This window comes from Rhea pennata, chromosome 4, assembly GCF_028389875.1.
Source record: "Rhea pennata isolate bPtePen1 chromosome 4, bPtePen1.pri, whole genome shotgun sequence".
Classification (NCBI taxonomy): Eukaryota; Metazoa; Chordata; class Aves; order Rheiformes; family Rheidae; genus Rhea; species Rhea pennata.
The window spans coordinates 64,911,964-64,928,253 of NC_084666.1; the positions used below are offsets into that span (position 1 = coordinate 64,911,964).

The 16,290-nt window shown below is 35.7% G+C and overlaps 1 protein-coding gene across 3 annotated transcripts in view; it reads right to left on the minus strand.

Moving 5' to 3' along the window:
• The window catches only part of GSTCD (glutathione S-transferase C-terminal domain containing), an 86,668-nt gene that overhangs the window by 14,151 nt on the left and 56,227 nt on the right, over positions 1–16,290 (minus strand). For all 3 annotated transcript variants that reach the window (XM_062574149.1, XM_062574148.1, XM_062574147.1), the window contains 4 exons: positions 12,016–12,131; positions 11,752–11,796; positions 9,829–9,957; positions 1,510–1,643 (listed from right to left, as the gene is read on the minus strand). In XM_062574149.1, the coding sequence (XP_062430133.1) occupies positions 1,510–1,643; positions 9,829–9,957; positions 11,752–11,796; positions 12,016–12,131 (424 nt within the window). The remainder of the gene's footprint in view (positions 1–1,509; positions 1,644–9,828; positions 9,958–11,751; positions 11,797–12,015; positions 12,132–16,290) is intronic.

Here is a 16,290-nt window from a genome sequence, read left to right on the forward strand (position 1 = left end):
ATACTTCCATTTTACATGTACACAACCTTTAGACATGCATATATCTTCTGTGTGCCTTATCAGAAAAGCAAGCTATGTGTAGGATGAAACTAAGAATACAATCTGGCAGTATGTGCATAGGAGCAAGCTATTATGTTTTCTAATCCTGTAAACTTAGGAAGAAAAAAAAAGAAAGTCCTTAAAATATAACTCAAGCCTGGGTTGATATGCTATGAACTACGTATTTCCTAAAAGGGCCAAGGCTTTAGATTCAAAATGTTAGCAAATACAAAACCACAACAATTTACATTCTTGCAGCATCCACAGCAACAAGAGATTCCTAACAGGAAGGGCAGTCTTCATTACCTAAAGATGAAACTGGCCAAAAGTTAAACACCATCTAGTCAATTTTAAAACAAGTCAACAGAGAGCAGTTATACGCTTACTAACTTTAGAAGGCTTTGATTTTTTTTTTCTTCTTAATACTTTAGAATACTTACTTTATTGTGTCAGAGGAGAAAACAAACCAAAGGGACATTTATAAACACAATAGAAGAATCTAATTGACTAAGAAAGTACCATTAAATGCAAGGTTTATCCAACTGAAAAATATAAATATTTACTCCCCAAGCACTTTTACGCCTGCACATTTGAATGTTAGGGAACAGTATGAAAAACATTTCACATGGAAACATAAGGTTTTTAAAAAAATTTGTTGATTCCTTTAAAGAGAGAAGATTCTATTTCTTACTTTGCTAAATATATACCTAAGACAATGTTGTAATTCCTACTAGAATTAAATTCAATTCATTTTGGACATCCAAAACACAAAGCTCAACTTTAGGGAAAAAAAAAAAAAAAAAAAAAAGTTCTCCCCCATCTAACTCTGCCTTGGAAAGCTGTTATCTTCTGCCACTTTATACCTATCCTTTACATTATATTTTATCAGAGCCATTAAGATTCTTAAACCTAAGAAATACAAGCATCTCCAACAAGGTAGATTTGGAAAAGACAAAGTATCTACGCAGTCCCTTGAAGAATTATTAAAAATACAAACAGAAATACAAGTGAGCTTGCCTACTTGAGAATAAATCAGAGGAGCTTCACAAGCAGTATACCGTGGTATAAAGCAGACCCATTTCTTTAAGCTGATCTCTTACATCTTTCTCTGATTGTCAATTCCCCTTCTTACAGTATCTTTCCTGAGTCTTCTATTAACACTCTGATTTCAAGGTAAGAGGTCTGCATATTACACACAGTGATTGATCTATCTACTGTACTGATGCTACAGAGTCTTTGTGATCTGCTGCGAATAGATAAATCTAAAAAAGATATTCCAGGAATTAATAATGTCTCCCCCCTTCCAGGATAAATTTGCAAAGAGAAAGAGTAGACAATTGCATTAAATGTGAACCTATTTAGCCTGGACACTTGCAATTATCTTCAACTGACTACTTGTAATCTTTTTTAGTATTTTCTTTCTTCTTTTATATTGACATTTTAAAATTCATTTTGTTAGCCTAAGTTTACCTTTGTGGATATGTAAACTTCACTGTATTTTGAATGAAGCCATAACAACATGGGCAGATGACAAAGGCTGCCTGAGCCTTGATGCAGTGTTCGATCACCATGTCTGTTGCCACACCGCAGGCATGCAGAGCTACCTGCAATGAAGAAAAAAAGGGGCGGGGGGGAAGATGACACAAATTTTTATATTGATGTCATACATAAAATCCTGTTGAAGCATTTTCTTGGTTGATTGAATTACTTAAATATCCAAAGGAGAATCTGCAATGAAGGCTATGAAGGCAAAGACCTGGTCTTTGATTCCTCTGCTTTTCATTTCTATTTCCTATGTCAAAGGAACTTCACAGTCCCTTCACTTAAGGATCTGTCAACACTGAACAAGAGTCACTCATCAAAAGTACTCAACAAGCAGAAGTACTGCATCATCCTATCAACTCAACAGAAAGCATAGCTCCAGAAAAAAATTAAATCATAAGCAACCATGGTGATTAGTCCAGTTTTATTTCAAGCAAAAAGCACCTAGAAATACAAAGACATGTTTCAAAGATGGATTTCAGTGTGAAATGATCTGCAGAAACAGTAGGAGAAGCAACAGATATACCTGAAGGTCACTTTTAAAGGACAGTATTTAATAAGTTTTAATCATTTGATTGTAAGCTATTGTGTAAACAAACTAGAGAGGAAGAAAATGGACAAGAGAGTTAAGAGTGCTCTGAATACATTAAATCTCCTCTCTGTGTACAGGGAAAAAAAAACAAACAAACAAACTAAAAACAGCTACTGAATTGCAAACGGAAAAGAATACTTGAGTAAGTTTAACATGAGACTTACAGAAATTAAATCACAAAAAGTCATTTTTAAAGGTCGTTTAGCACAGCATAAAACAATAATGATGTAACATCATCACTAGCACTAGAAAAAAAAGATTTAAAGACTGAAATTATTGATTATATGTAACAGCTTGGAGAACATTTTGGCATATCCATCATTGCTGTTATCTATAATGCACTTTTTGTGCACTATAAAAAAAAAAGTGCACTATAATGCCTTTTTTTATTTTTTATTTTTTTACTGAAAGAGTGTAGGAATGCAATTTAACAAATCCTCTATTACTTTACCCTCCCCCCATTCGAACTGCAATGAGACTTCATGAGACTTTTTATGTGAGCAGCTCCTGATTTCATGAATGCTGGTAAGACTAGGGCCTTATCATACTTTGAAACAATACGTGCATACATACACACCACACACACACATGTATATACCTACATACATATATACACATACACACACATACATATAATTTGAAAACCTAAATGGTTATGTCTTTTCTCCCAAGTTCATCTCTCCACTACATGTATAATTTTCTTAAATAGCAACTTGATTTTATATAAAGAGTTTTTGTGATTGCAATTATTTCCAATAGACCCTGATTATATGAGGGCTTAAATGATACCGAAGCGGTAATGGTACCAGCTTTCAGCCTATCTTTGTCTCATAAAATAGACAACAGTTTTGTCCTGAATAACTATGGTTCAATAACTCTCTACCATCTTGGAAAATGCAGAGCAATGTTGCACATATACATAGATACAAGAAAGCCTCCTGTGACACCAACCTCAGATCTGGCACTGCCAGAGCTTTTAGATCTATTCAACCTCACCCGAAGTCTGTCAAACAAATATACCACCTGTACACAGCATTTCTGTAAAATTCTGCTCAATGTATGTTTTTTGAAATGAAGGATTGTTAATAGCACACATTCAAGGATTTGTCTCAAGTGTCACTTAAAAGTTATCCAAGAGAATCTACAATTTGCGTTAAAAATAAGTTATCTCACAAAAATTTGTACTTTTTCTTCTGTATGTATTTCCAAAGATCAATATAAACAAAGATGCCAATATTCATCTTCAATTAGCTCTTTTTATTTCAAACTGTTTCTCTTATTTATCCCAAATCTACTACCACAGTTTTGTTTGACGTTATGATGAGATACAACAGGAATTATGTTACAAAGACTACAAGCAACAATAAGCAGCAGGTATAGATGAGTTCTAAAGAAAAAAGATTCATTCATATTTTTTCTTAAAAGAAAATAAAGCAAGCAAAGCAATCCAAAACATAAGTACTTTAGATCTTTCCAGCAGTGGGGAGAAAATAAGCCATTTACTCTCCCTTAAGGATTCTTTACATGCTAAAAGAAAACAAACCCAGAAACAAACAAACAAAAATAACAAAAGAACCAGAATGGCTCACAGGGAAGGGTGGGGGGGAAAAGAAAAGAGGAAAAGAAAAAGGTGTGCAAACTGAGTGGCAAGACCAGATCAAGATTTATAGTTAGCAGGGAACGTGTTTCCGAAGCTGCGTTGATTTGTTAATACTGTGGGACACGGACTAAATCTGTGAATAATTGAATTAAATTCAAAAGTTTTGAAGTCTTGTTCCAAAAATCAGTTTTCCAGTAGGATACCATTAGGACAGTTCCTTAGAAGGTAAATTCCATCTCTTTTTGAGGGTCTGTGTTTATTGTATGCGACAGGAAACGCTTCAAGTATTTTAAACTGATGTTTGAGGTTAACAGACATCCAGAGTAATAATTCGAAACTTTGTGCATTACATGAGTTCATTAAAAAAGTCTGCCAACATACCCTACGGACAGGTTAGATGGCGAAGAGACTAGACTGAGGCCCTGAAATGCAATAGCAATTTATGGGTGTGAACTTGGAAGTTATTAAGTTTTACATGCTAACAGCTTCTCAGTTGTATTAAGCATATCTAAATTCTTGGACACTCTGGGGAAAAAAAAGGGGGGGGGGGATTTCTAGACTTTTTCCATCTTCCCTAAAAAAAAAAAAAACTTGGAGTCTAAGCAGACTGGAGAATCTCATGCACTCACATACAAATAACAGATGAGAAGATGATAAATTTCTCCACTGTCCTTCACCTTGGCCTCTGAAAACATAAAACTCATGTCTCAGCTTACTTTTGGTTCTCCTCCTCTGCATCTAGAGCAGAGGTTAAGTCTGCCTCTGTTTCCCTTGGAGTCCAAAAACTTGTATGTATTAAATATATACTACCTACTAGGCACCATGGTGGTACAAGACAAAGCTGCTGTGAGAAAGGGCTTCAATCTAGTTGTGTTAATTTCTGTGCTGCAATGCATGCCCAGATGGAAGCCACAAAGATGGTTCCTAAGGCACTGTTTTACTAAAGTGAATTCTAGAGATACATTAAAAAGATGCCAATCAGTCTTACCAAGCACAGCCGTGGTTTTCAGAGGTGATTACCGATCATGGGAATCTAAACTGAGAAATCTTAAGTAAGGCTGGATTTTTCAAAAGTATGCCTGAAACTTTGTTTACCTTCTTACATTTCTCTGCCTTCTCTATTTGGATTGCAAACACCCCAGCTGGAACCATCAGTGAATGTTTATACCGTCCTCCCACAGCTCAGACAAACTCTGCGATGTGTCACTACAGTGGTGATCCCAAACAGAGTTTATAAGAAGGAGTCAGTTATGAATCTGTTATTATTATATGCAAACTTACTCTGAACTGCTCTCAACACTTGAAAATTCCCCAAATTCAGGCGCAGAATTCACCTCGTACCATCTCTACTCCTCACTCTCCTCCACGACTAGCTCTGGTTTCCGTCCCCCTCCAGCCACACCGGGACTCCACAGCGCTGCAAGGCACAGTCCCCGTGTTCAACGGGGCTCAGCGGTTGGGAACAAAACTGCATCCTATACCAGAATGACAACGGTGCTGGACTGCGTGAGCGAATTAGAGACCGCTGCACACTAGAAATGGGAAGGGAGGCAGTGCTTTCTAGTTCTAACCAAACATACTTACCCAGGCGACCAACCTTTCCATTCTTACCAAGTTACCCTATGGTGTTCCAAACTGCACCTAAGTACCATGCTTTTCTTTCAGTAAGTACTTCAGTAAATATATGTAATTCAGTAAAATATGCTGTAAACATGCTGAATCCTAAATTATAACTTTTAATTGTAGAGAGGTTGTATGTAATACTTCCTTATTTAATTTCCCAGACAATTAAACCACAATTTCCTGAACACTACAAAGAATAACAGAAATGCTTTTCTGCTTTGAAAAAAGATCACTGCATTGAAGACTGGTACCACTGACAAAAGCCATTCACACTTTGGAGAGAAATACACAGCACACTTTTAAAAGCTTGAATCTGACAAGTGACTCTAAATGTCTTTTTAAGTCCCGAGGGAAAAATAAATGTTGTCTTTTGACAAATGAGGAAGAGAATTTAATGACAGCAAGTTCTTCAGCTCTCACGACAGCAAAAAACTCCCATTGCCATTTGTACCTTATTAGACAGGAGAGAATCCCAAACATCAAATGAAAAATCAAGAAAAGTCAGGCTTCAGCTAGATTTGCTTCTGCACTCTGTCAGCCCTGCTGAAAATATACAGTCTGTCTTTCCCTTAATTAAATATTGTGCCTGTTACCTTATGCAGCTGTGCATATTTGTAAAATTGCATTTTTTCTATGTGTTTTATTCACAATAAATTTAGAAATAAGATTTAAAATGGCAAAGCTCATATTTAAAGGTTCAGAGTTGATTTTCAAGTACAAGAATTGGAAGTAAAAACTTTGCTCTCAGATTTGGATTAAAACGAAGACAGTTTTTGTTTGCAAGCTGCTGCTGAAAGCTCAGCTGAACAGACTGTTGATCATCAGCAGAACTGTAACTGCAGGCAGATGGTTAACAAATACTGTCGTCTCAAGCAGAACACTACAAAATGAATAAGGAAATGTAGTAATTTCATAATGAAAGCTTTCTATCAATACGAATTTAACAACAAAAAATACAGATAGTTTAACATCAAAAAGAGATTCCTAAAATCATAGCTATGTTAGATGCATCATAGAATATAATTACAGCTACATGCCCATTTCTGCAAGCAGAAGCCAAAGACTTCTGCTTTGTTTGCATGTTTGAAAAAGAGACATTAAACCATTGCTAGTTTAAAAAAATATATACATAGTAATTTTGTTGGGCCTGTATGAATTTCAAACCAATCGATTTCTTATTTGGGTTCCCCGGAATCAATTCATGTTATGTGAAAAGTCACAAAATTCAATACAAAGTTTTCTCAGGATACCCTATATATTACACTTGTTATCTAAACTAAGTAAGAAGTGAGAACAAAAGGTAGCTACCACATTTAGTTCACAAGTCCATACATCTACAGACACAGGAAAATAACGTGGCCAAAATCCCTTCCCTGAAAACAGCAATGAAGCTAATGCAGTGCAAGTCCATTGCCTCGTACTAAACGAGAGCCGAAACTCCCCCATATGGCCTTCTACACATAGAAAGGTGGGAAGAAAAGAATGTTTCCTGAAACCTTACCTTCACTTTAGTATTCTTAAAAAGGAGACCACCACCAAAAAAGCAAATCAACACACACACACACAAAAAAAAACCACTTGAACGTCTCATCTTGTTTCAGCTTGTTCCCACACATTAGCTGAGTATATGAGTAGTATAAAATAATAAATATTAAAACCAACAAAGAACTTAAAGACTACGCTGGCTGTTAGCATGTAAACAAACACTGCATGGAGACATTTGGAAACTTTTCACTTTTAGATTGAAATTCTTTAATGTTTGCTGGTTGTATTACATCATGTAACATTCCAATTTAATAGCAAGTTTGTCATTCAAATAAACTTCTTCAGAACCTTGATCTTCATCATCCCAATGATTTAGAAAGGCAGCAATTTTTTGTGGAGCAAAAGAGATTTAGTTAGTTGACAGTTTTTTTTCTCAGTCTACTTTTGAACTTGGTTGATAACAGATAGGAAAATAGCAAAATAAGGTAGTACAATTTTATGTCAAGGTAACTAAAAATGCATTTAAATGCATTTTAAATTAATACCAAAACCAGAGAGCTCAACATTCATTTTTCTATACATCTTCATATTTCAAGCACTTTTTATATAGCAACACGAGGACATGTGACAATTCATTTCAGAATGAGAATATCAGAAAAGATCTATGATTTAATATTCACTTGAGAAGTCCATAATCAGTGAATTTCTTGTCACCATGTCCAACCTCACAATTATGATGTATTATTTTATTGACAATGGTGAAGTTATGCAATGAGTGAAGAGTTTTAAAAACTTTAGAAGAAGAGTTGATAAACAATGAATTGCCAAGTTTTGTACATACCTGTATTTTATGTATTACAATATGATATTGCCTTTTCCCATTATATGAGTAATATTCTTAAAAAATGGGAAAACAATCTGTAAAATATTTCATTTATTATATAGTACAATAAAGAGTATAGAACTTTCTACGTGGTTTGATCTGTATCTATCTTCTAGAAATTAGAATTAAACTGTCCCTATTATTCCTACAGAGCATCAATACTATGCAATTATTCTACCTTGTTATTGTGATACACTTTGTATTTTTCTGTTATCATTTTTCTTGCAAATTATAATAATTGTATCAGCAGTTCAAGAACAGTGCTTATGAAATAATGACAAAAATGAAGCTGAACTTTAGATTATTTACCAAATACTTCTGCTACTACCAAGAGCCAGCTCCAGCCTTATTTGCAGAAATGTTGCATAGGAAACATGAGTTCATCCTGAAAAAGTGAATCAGCACACAATGCAACTAATTCTAAAACTGAGATTAATATGCAACTGGATAAGCTGGAAAGGGAAAGTTCCAGCTTTGTCTATTGAATAGTAACTTGAATAGAAGTAGAAATAGAAACAGACTAGGGTATGAAGAATTTAACTGAATTTTTCTGACACACACTTAACATATTTCTTGCCATAAAACTTAATGGAGAACACTTATTTAATAAAAACTCCAAGGAAGTATTAACTTAGTATTAACTTTAAAAAGACACCCAAAAAAGAATACAAAAGTGAGCACAAAACTGGAAATTGATTTTACTGATAAACTATAGTTACACATTTGGCACAAAGAATTTAGTAAATTATTCATGAGATCATGATTTTTCTGAGACAGAGCTAGAGTTCACCCACTGTGAGATTTTTGTGACAATACAGCACAGAGAACAAAGCTAGAGAACTGGAAATTTACACTTGGAAGAACTAATATGATTTATTCTCTCCTTTTCTCCTGCACTGCATTTCATTTCCTTTTTTAAACAACCAAAGCAAACAGCACTAGAGGATGCATGCCCATCTGTACCACAAACCTTCAGCTTTAAGACGACTAAGCTACAGCTATAACAGGTCCTTGGATGGATGATTTATGGAATCAGACCACTAAAAACTAGGGACAAGCTCACGTTCGATTAACAGAAGATCAAACTGGAAGACGGGAATCTTCACGGAGTTACAAGAGACTGTTAATGCCTTATTCTTCACCAGGGCTGCAAAATTATGGAGAAACAGACATGCACAGTATTTACTTTTGGGAGCTAACACAGACACTCTGAATCAGCATTCAAACCACCTACTTTGTTCCTGCAGAACTCAGGTCTCTACTGTGGTCTCATTTACAATAATGACAAGACACCTAAAATTGAGAGTCAGATTAACACCTGCAACAACAGTGCTCAACATGAGTCCTACAAAACTAGGGTATCAGTCTGCCTTTATAATCCAGCTTGAGTATACCTTTCACAATGAGTACTTATACTATTAATATAACATTCTCTCTCTCACGATAGTTTGCTCTCAGTTTTGCATAATGTAATCATTTGCTTTGCATTTACTGTCACCTAAAATACATCTCTGACGTCACTTTACTCACTTCGGCTAACTCTCACTTTGACTCACTTCAGGTAACTCCAGATGACAGTAGTCTTTGCCTCCCTTCTTCAACATCCTCTCTAGTAGAGTACATCTGTTAATAAATCACTGATTTTAAAATAATATGACTAAACCAAGAATCTACTGCACTATTTTGCTTCAACATGGCAAGCAACACCCACCTATTTTGTACATGATTGGAGCAGCCGCTTTTTCTTCACTCTTCATATAATGACAGAAGTGATGCCAATTTGCAACAAATAATAAATAGCAAACTAATGCAATACTGATTCTCTCCTTTTCTCCTGCACTGCATTTCATTTCCCTTTTTAAACAACCAAAGCAAACAGCACTAGAGGATACATGCCCATCTGTACCACAAACCTTCAGCTTTAAGACGACTAAGCTACAGCTTATAAGTGCTTTGTATAGCATCAGAAATATCTGTAAGAATACAGGTAATTTTCTTTACTCATATATTTTAGTTGTTTTAACAGTAATTAACCAAAATAAAATTAAAAAAACTCTCACTTACCCCAATATTAAAAGTTCCATTAAAATAGTCCAAATTTGCTTGAATGAAGCAAATGTTGTTTAAACCTAGTTCATCGCTTCTGTCTTTGGCGCGGATCAGTGACAATTCCTTATTTTCTATTAGCACCACCTAGATTTCATACATAGGAAAGTAAGGCAAAAAGTATACAGGCAAATCAAGGTGCATTATTAATAGGCACATAACTTTGCAGTTTAGTTGAGAAAGTCTGAGGAGCATGCCTAGGAAAGGTGCAGTCTCCCACTCCTTTCACAGGGTCCCATCTCACCCAGTCAATTCTCAAAGCAATGTAACATAATCAAGAAAAGAATAAAAAAAGCAAATAATGTCCACCATACTGTTGAATGTTCTGATTTGAGAATAACTGTGATATTTGTTTATGTTAAAAACAGAGAACTACATAAAACCAATATAGAGGAGAAAATCTTAATTTTCTACTAATATAGGAAAAGAAAAAGAAAGGTGCGAGGCTTTTTAATAATTACTAGAAATCACTCTCTTCATAGAATCTCTTAATTTTATCTTCATCTCCATGACACAGCATTACAAAGTTAGAAGTTACTAGTACATTCTTCTGGCATACGATAACTTTTTTCCAGAAAAATTTTACATCATGCACTATTCCTTAATTGGGCATGTTGAGCCCCACTCAGAGCAAAACATTAATTACCAATACCAACACATAAGGATAACTTCTTAGGAATTTTTAATAGCGAGCATCTTACCATGTTATTTCCTTATTCTCCTTCATTTGCGGCTCACTATGCCTCATTTGAAATACTCTATCAAGTTTTAGACTTCCAATACAAGACTTGTTCTGTGAGTTACAGCTAAGGAAACTGGGCTTGTTGAAGAGAGAGTTTCACGGAGGGGACCTAATGGCAGCTTGCCATTACCAACAAGGAGGTTATCAAGAAGATGGAGCCAGGCTCTTTATGTAGGTGCATGGTGGGAGAACAAAATACAACAGACATAACTGAACTGGAAGGTTCCCACTGATGTAACAAAGACATTTTCACCACAAGGCCAGTCACACAGGCGACCAGGTTGCCCAGTCATGCTGTGGCATCTCCATTCTTCAAAGTTTTCAAGACTCAACTGGGCAAAGCCTGCTCCAGATTCAGTGTTGGGCCTGCTTCAAGCAGGAGTTGGGACTGGATGGCTTCCTGAGGTCACTTCCAGCCCGAATGGTTCTCTGATTCCTTGTGTTGTTCAGACTATATAAAGTCCCCAGGAGGAAGTCTGGGTCTAATCAGTAAAACTACAGTTTTCAATACTGTTTGTTAATTGAACCCTAGAGTTTACACTGCAAGGAACTAGAACTGAACAACCAGCCACTTGGTCACTGAAAGACTGAAGTACAAGACAGTGTCTTTCAAAAGGGCAGAGAGCATATATTGGCTGGACCTGGTGGACTGACATGGGGACTTACGTTGCTAATAAGCTCTCAAAACCATTAAGATCATGAGAAAATGAGAGCAGAGACGCTGCCAGACATTAGCCTCATAACAAGGAATTCACCTTCACACTAAGTTTACAAAACAAGCTTAAGAGCTTTGTTAGAGAGGGATAAGCTCAGCCATGCACTTTAACACTATAATTAGATGCTTTGCTGAATCAAAGCATACCCAATTAAATGGTTGTATAGTAAAGGAATCTTCTGTTTTTTCTTAAGGCCTACCTTTTTCTAATTTCTCCTTCTCAGGGATAGCATCTCCTCTTTTCTCCACTAACATAATGTGATAAATACCTTTACATATGCTAATGAAGAATTTCTCACCAGATCATAAGACTTAAAATTAGTAGTTATGTCTTCATGCTTACTCGCCCTGGATGCATGCCTTTTCAAGATGATTATCAGAAATGAAAAGTTTACACTGTCTGTACTTCTTACTTAAAACTTACCTGACATAATGGCATCATATGAGCAAGAACAATTCCAACATGGCCCTGTGAAAACAAAAATAAACAACAAAAACAATCTATAGATCACTTTTCAGTGAACTTGTTCTTGACTCATTTCAGGCTGAGCATCTCATAAGCGGTGACAAAACCTCTGAAAGCAGGTAAAGTTTCAAAGCTTGTACTTTTGCATGTGGTTCCATCCTTCAGGAACTGCAAAGATGAAAGCCAAAAGAAATTGCATCTTGTAAAGAAAATATACATTACCCCTCCACTGCAAAAATCCACAATCACATCTCCAGGCTTAGCAAGCTTTTTCACCACTGCTACCAAATTATTCAATTGCTGCTGTTTCCTCAAAGCCCGGTCTTTGGACATCTTTCCTGGGGATGACAGAGAAAATGCCTAACTAGTAATCAGCAAGTCTCAATTTTAAATGACTCATAGCAAAACATTGAAAATCCCCAAATTTATGGCTGAGCCAAAAAATAAAAAAAATAAAGAAAAAGAATAGCTAGAAGAGAAGACTTGGACTTTCAAATCCCCTCTAAGTTAAATTCACAAACAGTTGGAAGAGCTTTTTCTGTATCTTAGCACATTTAAAATTTTATTTTCCAGCTGTTGTTGTTACCGAATCCTTAGGTATAAGGCTCTTCCAAACTGAAAGCAGTATTAACATAATCAAATGTGTATATGTTCTAAACCTGACAATATTTCAGTCCAATGACTCGTACCCAGAAATAGAGTTCAAGCACATTCACAGTTAGCTTGACAAACGAAATCCCTACAATTACCTTTAAGCAACTTGTTTTAGGAAGTTGTACTCTTTTTTCCTGTCAATTTTTACTTTTTATAATAAGCAGCCCTCTATCTGAATGACTATCTGTGCAATAACATGCTTCTCAAAGTTGATTAAGAATTCTGTGCAACAAAGTCTGGCTTCTCATCACATCTGTAATGCAACCAGAAATGGAAAAACTAGTTTATTTCAGATAAACTAGTTTGGTAAAGTCCAAAATACAGCTAACAGAGTGCTGACAGACCTATTTGTTTAACAGTCTTTTTGTTTGTTCAGGAAGGAGAGTTTGACATATGTTGATAGTAAAAATACATAATTCGTAAGCTAATCTTCACAATAAGAAAAAAGGTGCAAAGAGAACTCTTTTGCATGAGGTTTCATGAAGGAGGCTTAGGTGCATCAAATAAGCTTAACATTCTACTTTCTCTGAAATATGAGCATAGTCCCTGCTTTGAGCCCTATATTATATTTGAGTACGGCAGAGAAATGCTTGGGCCAGTAAGTGTCCACTGCTCCAGCTTTCTATGAATTTTTTCGTTGACTTTGTCCATTAAAAATACATTTTTTTCAGTAGTAACAGGAATAGTATAGAACTAAAATCAGGGAATTTTCCTGATTACTACAAAAGTAGTTCAACTTTATCCCATAATAAATTATATTTATTATATAGTTTATTATTTAAATATCTATCCTGAAAATTTACTAGTTTGCATCTTATTTTATTATAAACAACACTTCATTTTACAAATAATCCATTAAACTAAACAGATTCCTCAGATAAAATTATCACTACATTGCTCAGTGTGGAACCAAAGAGGATTCACTTTTCAAGATACTATATTCTACTCTGCCAAGGCAAAGACAACTGAAATTGTCACCAGAATGTAGAGAGACTAACGTATGAATCCCTCTGCACGTTACTGCATAGATAGTCCTTTAAATAAACAGAGTAATAATGTTTAAAAACACATTCCCAGGTGACTGCACTGCATAACAAGCTACTGAAATGTTTATTAGCTCTTAATGAAAATTAAAAGATGAAACACAAACTCCAAACATACCAAAATCCCATTTCCCTCATTTCTTATCACTGTTGTAAATCTAAAATAGTAGTTTTTAGAAAAATAAAATTACTGTTACCTTTCTGAAACAATTATTTTTACTCCTTGTGAAAGATACCACAAGAGTTGTAGAAAATTAACCCTTCTAATGACAAAAATGCACAGACGTTCTGTGGATATGAAACCTTTACCACACTATGCAATATAATAAACTCCTTTTTAAGGAATCACCTCTTTCACTTGAGAGTACACACTAGAAAAATCTTTTATTAAAGTTTCTCCACTCCTCTTGTGCGCCAAATTTCTATGAGAACTACTCCATAGCTTGCCTCAACTTTGATGCCTCTGTGATACACTGATGTTCAAATGTTCTCAGCTGAGCCAATGGAAGATGCAGACTTCCAGCATGCGTGAAATTAAATGCTGTCGAGGTATTTGACCAGGAGCTTGAAATTCAATTTGTGAGATCAAGCCCATGATTTGAGGTAGACAGGTATTGTGACACTAATATCTGCAGAAAATCTGGTATCTAGCACACACACAAATACATACTCTGGCTGCATTTATATGTATATGTGTACATACACACTTGCCATAGTGGATTGTTTGGGTTTAAGAAAAGTAGTTGTTATGTCCGTAAGTTTAATTCCACTGAAGCTAACCAAGTCAAATATGAAAAGAAAGAAAAAATCTGATCCACATTTGTCAGCTACACTCACACATCCGAAGTATATCTGTGGTAAGGGGGCATGTTTAACAGGGACTTTTATCTTGATAATGCAGGCTAGAGTCTGTTTTCATAAACCAACAGATCTTGTAGTCATTGCTTCAATTATTTCAAATACAACTGATAAAGTACTTAATAAAAATAGTCGTTGTTCCAAAACAAAAAAGGAATGACTAGACGCCGTCCCCTTTTATGGAGGTATTAAGACATGTTTGCGCTCTTTTATCTGATAAGCAATCGAGCAGCCAAACAAGCACAGACCTCTCAACTCACACAGCTTCCTTAGAAGCCCACTAGAAGCTGTCCATGCAGAACATCTAAGTTTGGCTGTGAGGCTGACAAATCTGAGCTTGCTTTAAACAACCTAGTTTGGACACTGATAGTAACACAGCTGTGACCTCTCCGCGTTTAGGGCAGGTTAAACTTCTGAAATTTATCCAGGTTCCTGGATGCGTTTTGCAGCACCTCAGCTGCTGCTAAAGCAATGCTACTTTCTACAACTCAAACTACTAGCTTAAAATTAGCTAGGTGTATCTGTATGAACTACAAGCACACTTCTACCTGTAGCATAAACCTCCTCTTCTGATATGCCAGTCCAAAGATAACAGACAGCAGCAGCAACAACTGTAGACACAATACCAAAGAATGGTAGCAGGGGTGTCTCTCTTGATCAATACTGAACCAAGCTTCAGATGCAGCTAAAAACAGGAAAACAGACTTTCTAAAACACAATAAAAGCATCCGAGTCTTTTGTTCGACAGAGTTCAGTAAGGGCTTATCCTGTTAAAGCTCAAGACAGCCAAAGTACGTAAGAATCCCTTGACGAGAAATATACTGTGAAGATAAAAGGTGCTTAAGCATTTGCCAAAGCGGGTTTGAACACAGCAAAATTTGCCTCATAAGCTTAGGTGGCTTCATTTACACTGAAACTCATTTTTTAAATAGGGGATGGTTCTCACAAATATTATTTTAAGAAAATCATTTTACTTCAACCTTCACAATTTTTCTTTTTCTTTCTTTCTTTTAATTTAGTGAAAACAAATACTGAAAGTTCTTAAAGCTCATTCACAGTATAAAGTTGCAAGCTCCCCTGCTAAAAACCTTCAAGAATTCAAGGCATCCTGAGCTAAAGTAACCTCTGCAATTAATTTAATGGGATTTGTTTTAAGCGTCCTTTTTTTCCCTGGCGACTTTTGTATCACTCTCTTCTATCTACTTTCCTCTTCAATTTTCTTAATTGTAAGAGTGACTGTGCAAACAACTTTGTTTCCAGTTTCTGCCTCTCAACACACATTGGTACAAAAGTTCTTCTGAACCACTCCTCCTGCATAACAGGGAAGGACAAACTACATCTATCAAGAACCAAAGAGCACAAAAATTCATGCATATACATGCTCTTACTTCCCTATCTGGCTTCCTTGTTCTTATTCCCCAACCCTAAGGCTTTCGTGAGAGGTCTGAGATTTATTAAGATGAAGTGTAACCTCTAAAAAACAACACCAAATCTTCACACTGTGCAAAGTCAGAAAATAGGTTTGAGAATCAGTGAAGTCAAAAGTAAAGCATTAACAGATTTCATCACCAAATGATATACTCGTCTTCAGTCAGAAGACCTTCTGAGTATTAAACTAATGAGTACATAAAAATAGCCCACAGCCTTTAGAAAGTCTTTAAAAGTTAACTCTTCTCTGCTACCAGCAAACAAGGCTTCTTCCTCCCTTAAAATCAAGATAATAAATAGCATATATTTCCTTAAAAGATAGAGAAAACCAAGCTCAGATCAGTAAGTCTTTGTCTGCTACTGTATTTTGAACCTGGTAGCTAGAATTAAGAGAAACGCAGAGCACTGAGACACAGCCTGCGGAGAACGTTAGAGTGGCTGGCCACCCTAGTCCCTCATCACAGCAAAATGGCAATGAATTCAACTAAACCATCTATGTCTAAAAACACTACAA